General features: G+C 44.1%; 1 protein-coding gene across 1 annotated transcript in view; it reads left to right on the forward strand.

The window, feature by feature from the left end:
• GARNL3 (GTPase activating Rap/RanGAP domain like 3) overlaps positions 1–21662 on the forward strand; it is a gene marked incomplete at its 5' end in the record, with an annotated part of 730206 nt that overhangs the window by 358473 nt on the left and 350071 nt on the right. Inside the window, one exon of the mRNA XM_053695928.1 lies at positions 11962–12065. Within this exon, the coding sequence (XP_053551903.1) occupies positions 11962–12065 (104 nt within the window). The remainder of the gene's footprint in view (positions 1–11961; positions 12066–21662) is intronic.

A 21662-nucleotide genomic window follows, 5' to 3' on the forward strand; every position in this document is an offset into this window, starting at 1 on the left:
CTCTGTCGGATCAGGTCCGACATACCTTTTGATAAATATCCCAAAAAAACTTTTCTTTCACTCATGGTTGTTTGGCTGAAGCCATTTATTATCAATCAACTGTGTTTACTCTTTTTAAATCATAATGACAACAGAAACTACCCAAATGACCCTGATCAAAAGTTTACATACCCTGGTGATTTTGGCCTGATAACATGCACACAAGTTGACACAAAGGGGTTTGAATGGCTATTAAAGGTAACCATCCTCACCTGTGATCTGTTTGCTTGTAATTAGTGTGTGTGTATAAAAGGTCAATGAGTTTCTGGACTCCTGACAGACCCTTGCATCTTTCAACCAGTGCTGCACTGACGTTTCTGGATTCATGAGGAAAGCAAAATAATTTTCAAAGGATCTGCGGGAAAAGGTAGTGAACTGTATAAAACAGGAAAGGGATATAAAAAGATATCCAAGGAATTGAGAATGCAAATCAGCAGTGTTCAAACACTAATCAAGAAGTGGAAAATGAGGGGTTCTGTTGAAACCAAACCACGGTCAGGTAGACCAACTAAAATTTCAGCCACAACTACCAGGAAAGTTGTTCAGGATGCAAAGAAAACCCCACAAATAACTTCAGGTGAAATACAGTACATGTGGTGTGACTGTTTCAAGAGGCACAATAAGGAGGCACTTGAAGAAAGATGGGCTGCATGGTCGAGTCGCCAGAAGAAAGCCATTACTACGCAAATGCCACAAAGTATACAGCTTACAATACGCCAAACAGCACAGAGACAAGCCTCAAACCTTCTGGCACAAAGTCATTTGGAGTGATGAGACCAAAATTGAGCTTTTTGGCCACAACTATAAACACTACATTTGGAGAGGAGTCAACAAGGCCTATGATGAAAGGTACACCATTCCTACTGTGAAACACGGAGGTAGATCGCTGATGTTTTGGGGATGTGTGAGCTACAAAGGCACAGGAAATTTGGTCAGAATTGATGGCAAGACGAATGCAGTATGTTATCAAAAACTACTGGAGGAAAATTTTCATTCATCAATCTGGAAGCTGCACATGGGACGTGCTTGGACATTCCAACATGACAATGATCCTAAACACAAGGCCAAGTCGACCTGTCATTGGCTACAGCAGAATAAAGTGAAGGTTCTGGAGTTGCCATCTCAGTCTCCTGACCTCAATATCACTCTGGGGAGATCTCAAACGTGCAGTTCATGCAAGACAGCCCAAGAATTTACAGGAACTGGAGGCTTTTTGCCAGGAAGAAGATAAAGAGCCTCATCCACAAATACCACAAAAGACTTCAAACTGTCATTTATGTTAAAGGAGGCATAACATTGTATTAAGAACTGGGTTATGTAAACTTTTGATCAGGGTCATTTGGGTAGTTTCTGTTGTCATTATGATTTAAAAAGAGTTAACACAGTTGATTAGATAATAAATGGCTTCAGCCAAACACTAACCATGAGTGAAAGAAAAGTTTTTGTGTTATCATTCATATTCTCTGAAAAATGGCCAAGAAATCATAAATTCTGCTAGGGTATGTAAACTTATGAGCACAACTGTATATCTAACTGGTGAGCCGTCCAGTCATGACAAGTCTGTGGCACTTGGTCACAATGTTCTCTGCTCTTTGTCAGCTAAGTCTAGTCTGCATACTATCAGATCCTACCCAGGTATGGAACCCCAAAGAACTATATGTCTAACTGGTGAGCCGTCCAGTCACAATCTCAGTTCTTTGACAGCTGAGTGTAGTCTGAAACCTATCAGATGCAACCCAGATATGGAACACCAGAGAATTATATAGCTAACTAGTGAGCCGTCCAGTCATGACCAGTCTGTGGCACTTGGTCACAATGTTCTCAGTTATTTGTCAGCTGAGTGTAGTCTGAAACCTATCAGATCCAACCCAGGTATGGAACACCAGAGAACTATACATCTAACTGGTGAGCCATCCAGTCATGACCAGTCTGTGGCACTTGGTCACAATGTTCTCAGTTATTTGTCAGCTGAGTGTAGTCTGAAACCTATCAGATCCAACCCAGGTATGGAACACCAGAGAACTATACATCTAACTAGTGAGCCGTCCAGTCATGACCAGTCTGTGGCACCTGGTCACAATGTTCTCAGTTATTTGTCAGCTGAGTGTAGTCTGAAAACTATTAGATCCTACACAGGTATGGAACACCAGAGAATTATATAGCTAACTGGTGAGCCGTCCAGTCATGACAAGTCTGTGGCACTTGGTCACAATGTTCTCTGCTCTTTGTCAGCTAAGTCTAGTCTGCATACTATCAGATCCTACCCAGGTATGGAACCCCAAAGAACTATATGTCTAACTGGTGAGCCGTCCAGTCACAATCTCAGTTCTTTGACAGCTGAGTGTAGTCTGAAACCTATCAGATGCAACCCAGGTATGGAACACCAGAGAATTATATAGCTAATTAGTGAGCCGTCCAGTCATGACCAGTCTGTGGCACTTGGTCACAATGTTCTCAGTTATTTGTCAGCTGAGTGTAGTCTGAAACCTATCAGATCCAACCCAGGTATGGAACACCAGAGAATTATATAGCTAACTGGTGAGCCGTCCAGTCATGACCTGTCTGTGGCACTTGGTCACAATGTTCTCAGTTATTTGTCAGCTGAGTGTAGTCTGAAACCTATCAGATCCAACCCAGGTATGGAACACCAGAGAACTATACATCTAACTGGTGAGCCGTCCAGTCATGACCAGTCTGTGGCACTTGGTCACAATGTTCTCAGTTATTTGTCAGCTGAGTGTAGTCTGAAACCTATCAGATCCAACCCAGGTATGGAACACCAGAGAACTATACATCTAACTGGTGAGCCGTCCAGTCATGACCAGTCTGTGGCACTTGGTCACAATGTTCTCAGTTATTTGTCAGCTGAGTGTAGTCTGAAACCTATCAGATCCAACCCAGGTATGGAACACCAGAGAACTATACATCTAACTGGTGAGCCGTCCAGTCATGACCAGTCTGTGGCACTTGGTCACAATGTTCTCTGTTATTTGTCAGCTGAGTGTAGTCTGAAAACTATTAGATCCTACACAGATATGGAACACCAGAGAATTATATAGCTAACTGGTGAGCCGTCCAGTCATGACAAGTCTGTGGCACTTGGTCACAATGTTCTCTGTTATTTGTCAGCTGAGTGTAGTCTGAAAACTATTAGATCCTACACAGGTATGGAACACCAGAGAATTATATAGCTAACTGGTGAGCCGTCCAGTCATGACAAGTCTGTGGCACTTGGTCACAATGTTCTCTGTTATTTGTCAGCTGAGTGTAGTCTGAAAACTATTAGATCCTACACAGGTATGGAACACCAGAGAATTATATAGCTAACTGGTGAGCATGTATTCTTTCCTTACAAGAGTCACTAGAGAGTGTTGTGCTGATGCGCCTTTGTTGTTATGATGTATTCTTTCCTTACAAGAGTCACTAGAGTGTTGTGCTGATGCGTCTTTGTTGTTATTATGTATTCTTTCCTTACAAGAGTCACTAGAGAGTGTTGTGCTGATGCGCCTTTGTTGTTATGATGTATTCTTTCCTTACAAGAGTCACTAGAGTGTTGTGCTGATGCGCCTTTGTTGTTATGATGTATTCTTTCCTTACAAGAGTCACTAGAGTGTTGTGCTGATGCGTCTTTGTTGTTGTTATGTATTCTTTCCTTACAAGAGTCACTAGAGTGTTGTGCTGATGCGCCTTTGTTGTTATGATGCATTCTTCCCTTACAAGAGTCACTAGAGTGTTGTGCTGATGCGCCTTTGTTGTTATGATGCATTCTTCCCTTACAAGAGTCACTAGAGTGTTGTGCTGATGCGCCTTTGTTGTTATGATGCATTCTTCCCTTACAAGAGTCACTAGAGTGTTGTGCTGATGCGCCTTTGTTGTTATGATGCATTCTTCCCTTACAAGAGTCACTAGAGTGTTGTGCTGATGCGTCTTTGTTGTTGTTATGTATTCTTTCCTTACAAGAGTCACTAGAGTGTTGTGCTGATGCGCCTTTGTTGTTATGATGCATTCTTCCCTTACAAGAGTCACTAGAGTGTTGTGCTGATGCGCCTTTGTTGTTATGATGCATTCTTCCCTTACAAGAGTCACTAGAGTGTTGTGCTGATGCGCCTTTGTTGTTATGATGTATTCTTTCCTTACAAGAGTCACTAGAGTGTTGTGCTGATGCGCCTTTGTTGTTATGATGTATTCTTTCCTTACAAGAGTCACTAGAGAGTGTTGTGCTGATGCGCCTTTGTTGTTATGATGTATTCTTTCCTTACAAGAGTCACTAGAGTGCTGTGCTGATGCGCCTGTGTTGTTATGATGTATTCTTTCCTTACAAGAGTCACTAGAGAGTGTTGTGCTGATGCGCCTTAGTTGTTATGATGTATTCTTTCCTTACAAGAGTCACTAGAGTGCTGTGCTGATGCGCCTTTGTTGTTATGATGTATTCTTTCCTTACAAGAGTCACTAGAGTGTTGTGCTGATGCGCCTTTGTTGTTATGATGTAATCTTTCCTTACAAGAGTCACTAGAGAGTGTTGTGCTGATGCGCCTTTGTTGTTATGATGTATTCTTTCCTTACAAGAGTCACTAGAGTGCTGTGCTGATGCGCCTTTGTTGTTATGATGTATTCTTTCCTTACAAGAGTCACTAGAGTGTTGTGCTGATGCGCCTTTGTTGTTACGATGTATTCTTTCCTTACAAGAGTCACTAGAGTGTTGTGCTGATGCGCCTTTGTTGTTATGATGTATTCTTTCCTTACAAGAGTCACTAGAGTGTTGTGCTGATGCGCCTTTGTTGTTATGATGTATTCTTTCCTTACAAGAGTCACTAGAGAGTGCTGTGCTGATGCGCCTGTGTTGTTATGATGTATTCTTTCCTTACAAGAATCACTAGAGAGTGTTGTGCTGATGCGCCTTTGTTGTTATGATGTATTCTTTCCTTACAAGAGTCACTAGAGAGTGCTGTGCTGATGCGCCTGTGTTGTTATGATGTATTCTTTCCTTACAAGAATCACTAGAGAGTGTTGTGCTGATGCGCCTTTGTTGTTATGATGTAATCTTTCCTTACAAGAGTCACTAGAGTGTTGTGCTGATGCGCCTTTGTTGTTATGATGTAATCTTTCCTTACAAGAGTCACTAGAGTGTTGTGCTGATGCGCCTTTGTTGTTATGATGTATTCTTTCCTTACAAGAGTCACTAGAGAGTGTTGTGCTGATGCGCCTTTGTTGTTATGATGTATTCTTTCCTTACAAGAGTCACTAGAGAGTGTTGTGCTGATGCGCCTTTGTTGTTATGATGTAATCTTTCCTTACAAGAGTCACTAGAGAGTGTTGTGCTGATGCGCCTTTGTTGTTATGATGTATTCTTTCCTTACAAGAGTCACTAGAGTGTTGTGCTGATGCGCCTTTGTTGTTATTATGTATTCTTTCCTTACAAGAGTCACTAGAGTGTTGTGCTGATGCGCCTGTGTTGTTATGATGTAATCTTTCCTTACAAGAGTCACTAGAGAGTGCTGTGCTGATGCGCCTTTGTTGTTATGATGCATTCTTCCCTTACAAGAGTCACTAGAGTGTTGTGCTGATGCGCCTTTGTTGTTATGATGTATTCTTTCCTTACAAGAGTCACTAGAGTGTTGTGCTGATGCGCCTTTGTTGTTATGATGTAATCTTTCCTTACAAGAGTCACTAGAGTGTTGTGCTGATGCGCCTTTGTTGTTATGATGTATTCTTTCCTTACAAGAGTCACTAGAGTGTTGTGCTGATGCGCCTTTGTTGTTATGATGTATTCTTTCCTTACAAGAGTCACTAGAGAGTGCTGTGCTGATGCGCCTTTGTTGTTATGATGTAATCTTTCCTTACAAGAGTCACTAGAGTGTTGTGCTGATGCGCCTTTGTTGTTATGATGTAATCTTTCCTTACAAGAGTCACTAGAGAGTGTTGTGCTGATGCGCCTTTGTTGTTATGATGTATTCTTTCCTTACAAGAGTCACTAGAGTGTTGTGCTGATGCGCCTTTGTTGTTACGATGTATTCTTTCCTTACAAGAGTCACTAGAGTGTTGTGCTGATGCGCCTTTGTTGTTATGATGCATTCTTCCCTTACAAGAGTCACTAGAGTGTTGTGCTGATGCGCCTTTGTTGTTATGATGTATTCTTTCCTTACAAGAGTCACTAGAGTGTTGTGCTGATGCGCCTTTGTTGTTATGATGTAATCTTTCCTTACAAGAGTCACTAGAGAGTTGTGCTGATGCGCCTTTGTTGTTATGATGTATTCTTTCCTTACAAGAGTCACTAGAGTGTTGTGCTGATGCGCCTTTGTTGTTATGATGTATTCTTTCCTTACAAGAGTCACTAGAGAGTGTTGTGCTGATGCGCCTTTGTTGTTATGATGTATTCTTTCCTTACAAGAGTCACTAGAGAGTGTTGTGCTGATGCGCCTTTGTTGTTATGATGTAATCTTTCCTTACAAGAGTCACTAGAGTGTTGTGCTGATGCGCCTTTGTTGTTATGATGTAATCTTTCCTTACAAGTCACTAGAGAGTGTTGTGCTGATGCACCTTTGTTGTTATGATGTAATCTTTCCTTACAAGAGTCACTAGAGTGTTGTGCTGATGCGCCTTTGTTGTTATGATGTAATCTTTCCTTACAAGTCACTAGAGAGTGTTGTGCTGATGCGCCTTTGTTGTTATGATGTAATCTTTCCTTACAAGAGTCACTAGAGTGTTGTGCTGATGCGCCTTTGTTGTTATGATGTAATCTTTCCTTACAAGTCACTAGAGAGTGTTGTGCTGATGCGCCTTTGTTGTTATGATGTATTCTTTCCTTACAAGAGTCACTAGAGAGTGTTGTGCTGATGCGCCTTTGTTGTTATGATGTAATCTTTCCTTACAAGAGTCACTAGAGAGTGTTGTGCTGATGCGCCTTTGTTGTTACGATGTATTCTTTCCTTACAAGAGTCACTAGAGAGTGTTGTGCTGATGCGCCTTTGTTGTTATGATGTAATCTTTCCTTACAAGAGTCACTAGAGAGTGTTGTGCTGATGCGCCTTTGTTGTTATTATGTATTCTTTCCTTACAAGAGTCACTAGAGTGTTGTGCTGATGCGTCTTTGTTGTTATGATGTAATCTTTCCTTACAAGAGTCACTAGAGAGTGTTGTGCTGATGCGCCTTTGTTGTTATTATGTATTCTTTCCTTACAAGAGTCACTAGAGTGTTGTGCTGATGCGCCTTTGTTGTTATTATGTATTCTTTCCTTACAAGAGTCACTAGAGAGTGTTGTGCTGATGCGCCTTTGTTGTTATGATGTAATCTTTCCTTACAAGAGTCACTAGAGTGTTGTGCTGATGCGCCTTTGTTGTTATGATGTATTCTTTCCTTACAAGAGTCACTAGAGAGTGTTGTGCTGATGCGCCTTTGTTGTTATGATGTAATCTTTCCTTACAAGAGTCACTAGAGTGTTGTGCTGATGCGCCTTTGTTGTTATGATGTATTCTTTCCTTACAAGAGTCACTAGAGAGTGTTGTGCTGATGCGCCTTTGTTGTTATGATGTATTCTTTCCTTACAAGAGTCACTAGAGAGTGTTGTGCTGATGCGCCTTTGTTGTTATGATGTAATCTTTCCTTACAAGAGTCACTAGAGAGTGTTGTGCTGATGCGCCTGTGTTGTTATGATGTATTCTTTCCTTACAAGAGTCACTAGAGAGTGTTGTGCTGATGCGCCTTTGTTGTTATGATGTATTCTTTCCTTATAAGAGTCACTAGAGTGTTGTGCTGATGCGTCTTTGTTGTTATGATGTATTCTTTCCTTACAAGAGTCACTAGAGTGTTGTGCTGATGCGCCTTTGTTGTTATGATGTATTCTTTCCTTACAAGAGTCACTAGAGTGTTGTGCTGATGCGCCTTTGTTGTTATGATGCATTCTTCCCTTACAAGAGTCACTAGAGAGTGTTGTGCTGATGCGCCTTTGTTGTTATGATGTATTCTTTCCTTACAAGAGTCACTAGAGAGTGTTGTGCTGATGCGCCTTTGTTGTTATGATGTATTCTTTCCTTACAAGAGTCACTAGAGTGTTGTGCTGATGCGCCTTTGTTGTTATGATGTATTCTTTCCTTACAAGAGTCACTAGAGTGTTGTGCTGATGCGCCTTTGTTGTTATGATGTAATCTTTCCTTACAAGAGTCACTAGAGTGTTGTGCTGATGCGCCTTTGTTGTTATGATGTATTCTTTCCTTACAAGAGTCACTAGAGAGTGTTGTGCTGATGCGCCTTTGTTGTTATGATGTAATCTTTCCTTACAAGAGTCACTAGAGAGTGTTGTGCTGATGCGCCTGTGTTGTTATGATGTATTCTTTCCTTACAAGAGTCACTAGAGAGTGTTGTGCTGATGCGCCTTTGTTGTTATGATGTATTCTTTCCTTATAAGAGTCACTAGAGTGTTGTGCTGATGCGTCTTTGTTGTTATGATGTATTCTTTCCTTACAAGAGTCACTAGAGTGTTGTGCTGATGCGCCTTTGTTGTTATGATGTATTCTTTCCTTACAAGAGTCACTAGAGAGTGTTGTGCTGATGCGCCTTTGTTGTTATGATGTATTCTTTCCTTACAAGAGTCACTAGAGTGTTGTGTTGATGCGCCTTTGTTGTTATGATGTATTCTTTCCTTACAAGAGTCACTAGAGAGTGTTGTGCTGATGCACCTTTGTTGTTATGATGTATTCTTTCCTTACAAGAGTCACTAGAGAGTGTTGTGCTGATGCGCCTTTGTTGTTATGATGTATTCTTTCCTTACAAGAGTCACTAGAGTGTTGTGCTGATGCGCCTTTGTTGTTACGATGTATTCTTTCCTTACAAGAGTCACTAGAGTGTTGTGCTGATGCGCCTTTGTTGTTATGATGTAATCTTTCCTTACAAGAGTCACTAGAGAGTTGTGCTGATGCGCCTTTGTTGTTATGATGTATTCTTTCCTTACAAGAGTCACTAGAGTGTTGTGCTGATGCGCCTTTGTTGTTATGATGTATTCTTTCCTTACAAGAGTCACTAGAGAGTGTTGTGCTGATGCGCCTTTGTTGTTATGATGTAATCTTTCCTTACAAGAGTCACTAGAGAGTTGTGCTGATGCGCCTTTGTTGTTATGATGTATTCTTTCCTTACAAGAGTCACTAGAGTGTTGTGCTGATGCGCCTTTGTTGTTATGATGTATTCTTTCCTTACAAGAGTCACTAGAGAGTGTTGTGCTGATGCGCCTTTGTTGTTATGATGTATTCTTTCCTTACAAGAGTCACTAGAGAGTGTTGTGCTGATGCGCCTTTGTTGTTATTATGTATTCTTTCCTTACAAGAGTCACTAGAGTGTTGTGCTGATGCGCCTTTGTTGTTATGATGTATTCTTTCCTTACAAGAGTCACTAGAGAGTGTTGTGCTGATGCGCCTTTGTTGTTATGATGTATTCTTTCCTTACAAGAGTCACTAGAGTGTTGTGCTGATGCGCCTTTGTTGTTATGATGTAATCTTTCCTTACAAGAGTCACTAGAGTGTTGTGCTGATGCGCCTTTGTTGTTATGATGTAATCTTTCCTTACAAGAGTCACTAGAGTGTTGTGCTGATGCGCCTTTGTTGTTATGATGTATTCTTTCCTTACATGAGTCACTAGAGTGTTGTGCTGATGCGCCTTTGTTGTTACGATGTATTCTTTCCTTACAAGAGTCACTAGAGAGTGTTGTGCTGATGCGCCTTTGTTGTTATGATGTAATCTTTCCTTACAAGAGTCACTAGAGAGTGTTGTGCTGATGCACCTTTGTTGTTACGATGTATTCTTTCCTTACAAGAGTCACTAGAGAGTGTTGTGCTGATGCGCCTTTGTTGTTATGATGTATTCTTTCCTTACAAGAATCACTAGAGAGTGTTGTGCTGATGCGCCTGTGTTGTTATGATGTATTCTTTCCTTACAAGAGTCACTAGAGTGTTGTGCTGATGCGCCTTTGTTGTTATGATGCATTCTTCCCTTACAAGAGTCACTAGAGAGTGTTGTGCTGATGCGCCTTTGTTGTTATGATGTATTCTTTCCTTACAAGAGTCACTAGAGAGTGTTGTGCTGATGCGCCTTTGTTGTTATTATGTATTCTTTCCTTACAAGAGTCACTAGAGTGTTGTGCTGATGCGCCTTTGTTGTTATGATGTATTCTTTCCTTACAAGAGTCACTAGAGAGTGTTGTGCTGATGCACCTTTGTTGTTATGATGTATTCTTTCCTTACAAGAGTCACTAGAGAGTGTTGTGCTGATGCACCTTTGTTGTTATGATGTATTCTTTCCTTACAAGAGTCACTAGAGAGTGTTGTGCTGATGCGCCTTTGTTGTTATGATGTATTCTTTCCTTACAAGAGTCACTAGAGAGTGTTGTGCTGATGCGCCTTTGTTGTTATGATGTAATCTTTCCTTACAAGAGTCACTAGAGAGTGTTGTGCTGATGCGCCTTTGTTGTTATGATGTATTCTTTCCTTACAAGAATCACTAGAGTGTTGTGCTGATGCGCCTTTGTTGTTATGATGTAATCTTTCCTTACAAGAGTCACTAGAGTGTTGTGCTGATGCACCTTTGTTGTTATGATGTATTCTTTCCTTACAAGAGTCACTAGAGAGTGTTGTGCTGATGCGCCTTTGTTGTTATGATGCATTCTTCCCTTACAAGAGTCACTAGAGTGTTGTGCTGATGCGCCTTTGTTGTTATGATGTATTCTTTCCTTACAAGAGTCACTAGAGTGCTGTGCTGATGCGCCTTTGTTGTTATGATGTATTCTTTCCTTACAAGAGTCACTAGAGAGTGTTGTGCTGATGCGCCTTTGTTGTTATGATGTATTCTTTCCTTACAAGAGTCACTAGAGTGTTGTGCTGATGCACCTTTGTTGTTATGATGTATTCTTTCCTTACAAGAATCACTAGAGTGTTGTGCTGATGCGCCTTTGTTGTTATGATGTAATCTTTCCTTACAAGAGTCACTAGAGTGTTGTGCTGATGCGCCTTTGTTGTTATGATGTATTCTTTCCTTACAAGAATCACTAGAGTGTTGTGCTGATGCGCCTTTGTTGTTATGATGTAATCTTTCCTTACAAGAGTCACTAGAGAGTGTTGTGCTGATGCGCCTTTGTTGTTATGATGTATTCTTTCCTTACAAGAATCACTAGAGAGTGTTGTGCTGATGCGCCTTTGTTGTTATGATGTAATCTTTCCTTACAAGAGTCACTAGAGAGTGTTGTGCTGATGCGCCTTTGTTGTTATGATGTAATCTTTCCTTACAAGAGTCACTAGAGTGTTGTGCTGATGCGCCTTTGTTGTTATGATGTAATCTTTCCTTACAAGAGTCACTAGAGAGTGTTGTGCTGATGCGCCTTTGTTGTTATGATGTATTCTTTCCTTACAAGAATCACTAGAGAGTGTTGTGCTGATGCGCCTTTGTTGTTATGATGTAATCTTTCCTTACAAGAGTCACTAGAGAGTGTTGTGCTGATGCGCCTTTGTTGTTATGATGTAATCTTTCCTTACAAGAGTCACTAGAGTGTTGTGCTGATGCGCCTGTGTTGTTATGATGTATTCTTTCCTTACAAGAGTCACTAGAGTGTTGTGCTGATGCGCCTGTGTTGTTATGATGTATTCTTTCCTTACAAGAGTCACTAGAGAGTGTTGTGCTGATGCGCCTTTGTTGTTATGATGTATTCTTTCCTTACAAGAGTCACTAGAGTGTTGTGCTGATGCGCCTTTGTTGTTATGATGTAATCTTTCCTTACAAGAGTCACTAGAGTGTTGTGCTGATGCGCCTGTGTTGTTATGATGTATTCTTTCCTTACAAGAGTCACTAGAGAGTGTTGTGCTGATGCGCTTGTGTTGTTATTATGTATTCTTTCCTTACAAGAGTCACTAGAGTGTTGTGCTGATGCGCCTTTCTTTGTTTTTCAGATGATACAACAGGAAGTCATTCTGTGTACACTGTTTACCAGGGGCATGAGATCATGTTTCATGTTTCAACAATGCTACCTTACTCTAAAGAAAACAAGCAACAGGTAAATTCTACTCTCTGCGTCCTTATGTCACCTTCATATTCATTACTTTCACATTTATCTTGGTATTAAAGGTTAGAAAAGTAGTGTGACACCGGATGTGTGAGAAGAACAACTAAATACTGTGTGCCATAGGAAGGGAGCCTACGTATGGTGAGCACCACTGGATGTGTGAGAAGAACAACTAAATGCTGTGTGCCATAGGAAGGGAGCCTACGTATGGTGAGCACCACCGGATGTGTGAGATGAACAACTAAATGCTGTGTGCCATAGGAAGGGAGCCTATGTATGGTGAGCACCACCGGATGTGTGAGAAGAACAACTAAATGCTGTGTGCCATAGGAAGGGAGCCTATGTATGGTGAGCACCACCGGATGTGTGAGAAGAACAACTAAATACTGTGTGCCATAGGAAGGGAGCCTACGTATGGTGAGCACCACTGGATGTGTGAGATGAACAACTAAATGCTGTGTGCCATAGGAAGGGAGTCTATGTATGGTGAGCACCACTGGATGTGTGAGAAGAACAACTAAATGCTGTGTGCCATAGGAAGGGAGCCTACGTATGGTGAGCACCACCGGATGTGTGAGATGAACAACTAAATACTGTGTGCCATAGGAAGGGAGCCTACGTATGGTGAGCACCACCGGATGTGTGAGATGAACAACTAAATGCTGTGTGCCATAGGAAGGGAGCCTATGTATGGTGAGCACCACCGGATGTGTGAGATGAACAACTAAATGCTGTGTGCCATAGGAAGGGAGCCTATGTATGGTGAGCACCACTGGATGTGTGAGAAGAACAACTAAATGCTGTGTGCCATAGGAAGGGAGCCTATGTATGGTGAGCACCACCGGATGTGTGAGATGAACAACTAAATGCTGTGTGCCATAGGAAGGGAGCCTATGTATGGTGAGCACCACCGGATGTGTGAGATGAACAACTAAATGCTGTGTGCCATAGGAAGGGAGCCTATATATGGTGAGCACCACCGGATGTGTGAGAAGAACAACTAAATGCTGTGTGCCATAGGAAGGGAGCCTATGTATGGTGAGCACCACTGGATGTGTGAGAAGAACAACTAAATGCTGTGTGCCATAGGAAGGGAGCCTATATATGGTGAGCACCACCGGATGTGTGAGAAGAACAACTAAATGCTGTGTGCCATAGGAAGGGAGCCTATGTATGGTGAGCACCACCGGATGTGTGAGATGAACAACTAAATGCTGTGTGCCATAGGAAGGGAGCCTATGTATGGTGAGCACCACTGGATGTGTGAGAAGAACAACTAAATGCTGTGTGCCATAGGAAGGGAGCCTACGTATGGTGAGCACCACCGGATGTGTGAGAAGAACAACTAAATACTGTGTGCCATAGGAAGGGAGTCTATATATGGTGAGCACCACCGGATGTGTGAGAAGAACAACTAAATGCTGTGTGCCATAGGAAGGGAGCCTATATATGGTGAGCACCACTGGATGTGTGAGAAGAACAACTAAATGCTGTGTGCCATAGGAAGGGAGTCTATATATGGTGAGCACCACCGGATGTGTGAGAAGAACAACTAAATGCTGTGTGCCATAGGAAGGGAGCCTATGTATGGTGAGCACCACTGGATGTGTGAGAAGAACAACTAAATGCTGTGTGCCATAGGAAGGGAGCCTACGTATGGTGAGCACCACCGGATGTGTGAGATGAACAACTAAATGCTGTGTGCCATAGGAAGGGAGCCTACGTATGGTGAGCACCACCGGATGTGTGAGATGAGCAACTAAATGCTGTGTGCCATAGGAAGGGAGCCTATGTATGGTGAGCACCACCGGATGTGTGAGATGAACAACTAAATGCTGTGTGCCATAGGAAGGGAGCCTATGTATGGTGAGCACCACTGGATGTGTGAGATGAACAACTAAATGCTGTGTGCCATAGGAAGGGAGCCTATGTATGGTGAGCACCACTGGATGTGTGAGAAGAACAACTAAATTCTGTGTGCCATAGGAAGGGAGTCTACGTATGGTGAGCACCACCGGATGTGTGAGAAGAACAACTAAATGCTGTGTGCCATAGGAAGGGAGCCTACGTATGGTGAGCACCACCGGATGTGTGAGAAGAACAACTAAATGCTGTGTGCCATAGGAAGGGAGCCTACGTATGGTGAGCACCACCGGATGTGTGAGATGAACAACTAAATGCTGTGTGCCATAGGAAGGGAGCCTATGTATGGTGAGCACCACCGGATGTGTGAGATGAACAACTAAATGCTGTGTGCCATAGGAAGGGAGCCTATGTATGGTGAGCACCACTGGATGTGTGAGATGAACAACTAAATGCTGTGTGCCATAGGAAGGGAGCCTATGTATGGTGAGCACCACTGGATGTGTGAGAAGAACAACTAAATGCTGTGTGCCATAGGAAGGGAGTCTACGTATGGTGAGCACCACCGGATGTGTGAGAAGAACAACTAAATGCTGTGTGCCATAGGAAGGGAGCCTACGTATGGTGAGCACCACCGGATGTGTGAGAAGAACAACTAAATGCTGTGTGCCATAGGAAGGGAGCCTACGTATGGTGAGCACCACCGGATGTGTGAGATGAACAACTAAATGCTGTGTGCCATAGGAAGGGAGCCTACGTATGGTGAGCACCACCGGATGTGTGAGATGAACAACTAAATGCTGTGTGCCATAGGAAGGGAGCCTATGTATGGTGAGCACCACCGGATGTGTGAGATGAACAACTAAATGCTGTGTGCCATAGGAAGGGAGCCTATGTATGGTGAGCACCACTGGATGTGTGAGATGAACAACTAAATGCTGTGTGCCATAGGAAGGGAGCCTATGTATGGTGAGCACCACTGGATGTGTGAGAAGAACAACTAAATTCTGTGTGCCATAGGAAGGGAGTCTACGTATGGTGAGCACCACCGGATGTGTGAGAAGAACAACTAAATGCTGTGTGCCATAGGAAGGGAGCCTACGTATGGTGAGCACCACCGGATGTGTGAGAAGAACAACTAAATGCTGTGTGCCATAGGAAGGGAGCCTACGTATGGTGAGCACCACCGGATGTGTGAGATGAACAACTAAATGCTGTGTGCCATAGGAAGGGAGCCTATGTATGGTGAGCACCACTGGATGTGTGAGAAGAACAACTAAATTCTGTGTGCCATAGGAAGGGAGTCTACGTATGGTGAGCACCACCGGATGTGTGAGATGAACAACTAAATGCTGTGTGCCATAGGAAGGGAGCCTATGTATGGTGAGCACCACTGGATGTGTGAGATGAACAACTAAATGCTGTGTGCCATAGGAAGGGAGTCTATGTATGGTGAGCACCACCGGATGTGTGAGATGAACAACTAAATGCTGTGTGCCATAGGAAGGGAGCCTATATATGGTGAGCACCACCGGATGTGTGAGATGAACAACTAAATGCTGTGTGCCATAGGAAGGGAGCCTACGTATGGTGAGCACCACTGGATGTGTGAGAAGAACAACTAAATGCTGTGTGCCATAGGAAGGGAGCCTACGTATGGTGAGCACCACCGGATGTGTGAGATGAACAACTAAATTCTGTGTGCCATAGGAAGGGAGCCTATATATGGTGAGCACCACTGGATGTGTGAGAAGAACAACTAAATGCTGTGTGCTATAGGAAGGGAGCCTATGTATGATGAGCACCACCGGATGTGTGAGATGAACAACTAAATGCTGTGTGCCATAGGAAGGGAGCCTATATATGGTGAGTACCACTGGATGTGTGAGAAGAACAACTAAATGCTGTGTGCCATAGGAAGGGAGCCTATGTATGGTGAGCACCACCGGATGTGTGAGAAGAACAACTAAATGCTGTGTGCCATAGGAAGGGAGCCTATATATGGTGAGCACCACTGGATGTGTGAGATGAACAACTAAATGCTGTGTGCCATAGGAAGGGAGTCTATGTATGGTGAGCACCAACGGATGTGTGAGAAGAACAACTAAATGCTGTGTGCCATAGGAAGGGAGCCTATATATGGTGAGCACCACCGGATGTGTGAGATGAACAACTAAATGCTGTGTGCCATAGGAAGGGAGCCTATATATGGTGAGCACCACTGGATGTGTGAGAAGAACAACTAAATGCTGTGTGCCATAGGAAAGGAGCCTATATATGGTGAGCACCACCGGATGTGTGAGATGAACAACTAAATGCTGTGAGCCATAGGAAGGGAGCCTATATATGGTGAGCACCACTGGATGTGTGAGATGAACAACTAAATGCTGTGTGCCATAGGAAGGGAGCCTATGTATGGTGAGCACCACTGGATGTGTGAGAAGAACAACTAAATGCTGTGTGCCATAGGAAGGGAGTCTACGTATGGTGAGCACCACCGGATGTGTGAGATGAACAACTAAATGCTGTGTGCCATAGGAAGGGAGCCTATGTATGGTGAGCACCACTGGATGTGTGAGAAGAACAACTAAATGCTGTGTGCCATAGGAAGGGAGCCTATGTATGGTGAGCACCACCGGATGTGTGAGATGAACAACTAAATGCTGTGTGCCATAGGAAGGGAGCCTATGTATGGTGAGCACCACCGGATGTGTGAGATATACAACTAAATGCTGTGTGCCATAGGAAGGGAGTCTATGTATGGTGAGCACCACCGGATGTGTGAGATGAACAACTAAATGCTGTGTGCCATAGGAAGGGAGCCTATGTATGGTGAGCACCACCGGATGTGTGAGAAGAACAACTAAATGCTGTGTGCCATAGGAAGGGAGTCTATGTATGGTGAGCACCACCGGATGTGTGAGAAGAACAACTAAATGCTGTGTGCCATAGGAAGGGAACCTATATATGGTGAGCACCACTGGATGTGTGAGATGAACAACTAAATGCTGTGTGCCATAGGAAGGGAGCCTATGTATGGTGAGCACCAATGGATGTGTGAGAAGAACAACTAAATGCTGTGTGCCATAGGAAGGGAGTCTACGTATGGTGAGCACCACCGGATGTGTGAGATGAACAACTAAATGCTGTGTGCCATAGGAAGGGAGCCTATGTATGGTGAGCACCACTGGATGTGTGAGAAGAACAACTAAATGCTGTGTGCCATAGGAAGGGAGCCTATGTATGGTGAGCACCACCGGATGTGTGAGATGAACAACTAAATGCTGTGTGCCATAGGAAGGGAGCCTATGTATGGTGAGCACCACTGGATGTGTGAGATGAACAACTAAATGCTGTGTGCCATAGGAAGGGAGTCTATGTATGGTGAGCACCACCGGATGTGTGAGATGAACAACTAAATGCTGTGTGCCATAGGAAGGGAGCCTATGTATGGTGAGCACCACTGGATGTGTGAGATGAACAACTAAATGCTGTGTGCCATAGGAAGGGAGTCTATGTATGGTGAGCACCACCGGATGTGTGAGAAGAACAACTAAATGCTGTGTGCCATAGGAAGGGAGCCTATATATGGTGAGCACCACTGGATGTGTGAGATGAACAACAAAATGCTGTGTGCCATAGGAAGGGAGTCTATGTATGGTGAGCACCACCGGATGTGTGAGATGAACAACTAAATGCTGTGTGCCATAGGAAGGGAGCCTATATATGGTGAGCACCACCGGATGTGTGAGAAGAACAACTAAATGCTGTGTGCCATAGGAAGGGAGCCTATGTATGGTGAGCACCACTGGATGTGTGAGAAGAACAACTAAATGCTGTGTGCCATAGGAAGGGAGCCTATATATGGTGAGCACCACTGGATGTGTGAGATGAACAACTAAATGCTGTGTGCCATAGGAAGGGAGCCTATGTATGGTGAGCACCACCGGATGTGTGAGATGAACAACTAAATGCTGTGTGCCATAGGAAGGGAGTCTACGTATGGTGAGCACCACCGGATGTGTGAGAAGAACAACTAAATGCTGTGTGCCATAGGAAGGGAGCCTATGTATGGTGAGCACCACTGGATGTGTGAGATGAACAACTAAATGCTGTGTGCCATAGGAAGGGAGCCTATGTATGGTGAGCACCACCGGATGTGTGAGAAGAACAACTAAATGCTGTGTGCCATAGGAAGGGAGCCTATGTATGGTGAGCACCACCGGATGTGTGAGATGAACAACTAAATGCTGTGTGCCATAGGAAGGGAGTCTACGTATGGTGAGCACCACCGGATGTGTGAGATGAACAACTAAATGCTGTGTGCCATAGGAAGGGAGCCTATGTATGGTGAGCACCACCGGATGTGTGAGAAGAACAACTAAATGCTGTGTGCCATAGGAAGGGAGCCTATGTATGGTGAGCACCACCGGATGTGTGAGAAGAACAACTAAATGCTGTGTGCCATAGGAAGAGAGTCTATGTATGGTGAGCACCACCGGATGTGTGAGAAGAACAACTAAATGCTGTGTGCCATAGGAAGAGAGTCTACGTATGGTGAGCACCACCGGATGTGTGAGAAGAACAACTAAATGCTGTGTGCCATAGGAAGGGAGTCTACGTATGGTGAGCACCACCGGATGTGTGAGAAGAACAACTAAATGCTGTGTGCCATAGGAAGGGAGTCTATGTATGGTGAGCACCACCGGATGTGTGAGAAGAACAACTAAATGCTGTGTGCCATAGGAAGGGAGTCTACGTATGGTGAGCACCACTGGATGTGTGAGATGAACAACTAAATGCTGTGTGCCATAGGAAGGGAGTCTATATATGGTGAGCACCACCGGATGTGTGAGAAGAACAACTAAATGCTGTGTGCCATAGGAAGGGAGTCTACGTATGGTGAGCACCACCGGATGTGTGAGAAGAACAACTAAATGCTGTGTGCCATAGGAAGGGAGTCTACGTATGGTGAGCACCACCGGATGTGTGAGATGAACAACTAAATGCTGTGTGCCATAGGAAGGGAGCCTTTGTATGGTGAGCACCACCGGATGTGTGAGATGAACAACTAAATGCTGTGTGCCATAGGAAGGGAGTCTACGTATGGTGAGCACCACCGGATGTGTGAGATGAACAACTAAATGCTGTGTGCCATAGGAAGGGAGTCTACGTATGGTGAGCACCACCGGACGTGTGAGATGAACAACTAAATGCTGTGTGCCATAGGAAGGGAGTCTACGTATGGTGAGCACCACTGGATGTGTGAGATGAACAACTAAATGCTGTGTGCCATAGGAAGGGAGCCTACGTATGGTGAGCACCACTGGATGTGTGAGATGATCAACTAAATGCTGTGTGCCATAGGAAGGGAGTCTACGTATGGTGAGCACCACCGGATGTGTGAGAAGAACAACTAAATGCTGTGTGCCATAGGAAGGGAGTCTACGTATGGTGAGCACCACTGGATGTGTGAGATGAACAACTAAATGCTGTGTGCCATAGGAAGGGAGTCTATATATGGTGAGCACCACCGGATGTGTGAGATGAACAACTAAATGCTGTGTGCCATAGGAAGGGAGTCTACGTATGGTGAGCACCACCGGATGTGTGAGATGAACAACTAAATGCTGTGTGCCATAGGAAGGGAGTCTACGTATGGTGAGCACCACCGGATGTGTGAGAAGAACAACTAAATGCTGTGTGCCATAGGAAGGGAGTCTACGTATGCTGAGCACCACCGGATGTGTGAGAAGAACAACTAAATGCTGTGTGCCATAGGAAGGGAGTCTATGTATGGTGAGCACCACTGGATGTGTGAGATGAACAACTAAATGCTGTGTGCCATAGGAAGGGAGTCTACGTATGGTGAGCACCACCGGATGTGTGAGAAGAACAACTAAATGCTGTGTGCCATAGGAAGGGAGTCTACGTATGGTGAGCACCACTGGATGTGTGAGGAGAAGAACAACTAAATGCTGTGTGCCATAGGAAGGGAGTCTATGTATGGTGAGCACCACTGGATGTGTGAGATGAACAACTAAATGCTGTGTGCCATAGGAAGGGAGTCTACGTATGGTGAGCACCACCGGATGTGTGAGAAGAACAACTAAATGCTGTGTGCCATAGGAAGGGAGTCTACGTATGGTGAGCACCACTGGATGTGTGAGGAGAAGAACAACTAAATGCTGTGTGCCATAGGAAGGGAGTCTATGTATGGTGAGCACCACTGGATGTGTGAGATGAACAACTAAATGCTGTGTGCCATAGGAAGGGAGTCTACGTATGGTGAGCACCACCGGATGTGTGAGAAGAACAACTAAATGCTGTGTGCCATAGGAAGGGAGTCTACGTATGGTGAGCACCACTGGATGTGTGAGAAGAACAACTAAATGCTGTGTGCCATAGGAAGGGAGTCTATGTATGGTGAGCACCACTGGATGTGTGAGATGAACAACTAAATGCTGTGTGCCATAGGAAGGGAGTCTACGTATGGTGAGCACCACCGGATGTGTGAGAAGAACAACTAAATGCTGTGTGCCATAGGAAGGGAGTCTACGTATGGTGAGCACCACTGGATGTGTGAGGAGAAGAACAACTAAATGCTGTGTGCCATAGGAAGGGAGTCTATGTATGGTGAGCACCACCGGATGTGTGAGATGAACAACTAAATGCTGTGTGCCATAGGAAGGGAGTCTACGTATGGTGAGCACCACCGGATGTGTGAGATGAACAACTAAATGCTGTGTGCCATAGGAAGGGAGCCTATGTATGGTGAGCACCACCGGATGTGTGAGAAGAACAACTAAATGCTGTGTGCCATAGGAATGGAGCCTATGTATGGTGAGCACCACCGGATGTGTGAGAAGAACAACTAAATGCTGTGTGCCATAGGAAGAGAGTCTACGTATGGTGAGCACCACCGGATGTGTGAGAAGAACAACTAAATGCTGTGTGCCATAGGAAGAGAGTCTACGTATGGTGAGCACCACCGGATGTGTGAGAAGAACAACTAAATGCTGTGTGCCATAGGAAGGGAGTCTACGTATGGTGAGCACCACCGGATGTGTGAGAAGAACAACTAAATGCTGTGTGCCATAGGAAAGGAGCCTATATATGGTGAGCACCACCGGATGTGTGAGATGAACAACTAAATGCTGTGAGCCATAGGAAGGGAGCCTATATATGGTGAGCACCACTGGATGTGTGAGAAGAACAACTAAATGCTGTGTGCCATAGGAAGGGAGCCTATGTATGGTGAGCACCACCGGATGTGTGAGATGAACAACTAAATGCTGTGTGCCATAGGAAGGGAGCCTATGTATGGTGAGCACCACCGGATGTGTGAGATATACAACTAAATGCTGTGTGCCATAGGAAGGGAGTCTATGTATGGTGAGCACCACCGGATGTGTGAGATGAACAACTAAATGCTGTGTGCCATAGGAAGGGAGCCTATGTATGGTGAGCACCACCGGATGTGTGAGAAGAACAACTAAATGCTGTGTGCCATAGGAAGAGAGTCTACGTATGGTGAGCACCACCGGATGTGTGAGAAGAACAACTAAATGCTGTGTGCCATAGGAAGGGAGTCTACGTATGGTGAGCACCACCGGATGTGTGAGAAGAACAACTAAATGCTGTGTGCCATAGGAAGGGAGTCTACGTATGGTGAGCACCACCGGATGTGTGAGATGAACAACTAAATGCTGTGTGCCATAGGAG

Source organism: Bombina bombina, chromosome 12, assembly GCF_027579735.1.
Source record: "Bombina bombina isolate aBomBom1 chromosome 12, aBomBom1.pri, whole genome shotgun sequence".
Lineage (NCBI taxonomy): Eukaryota > Metazoa > Chordata > Amphibia > Anura > Bombinatoridae > Bombina > Bombina bombina.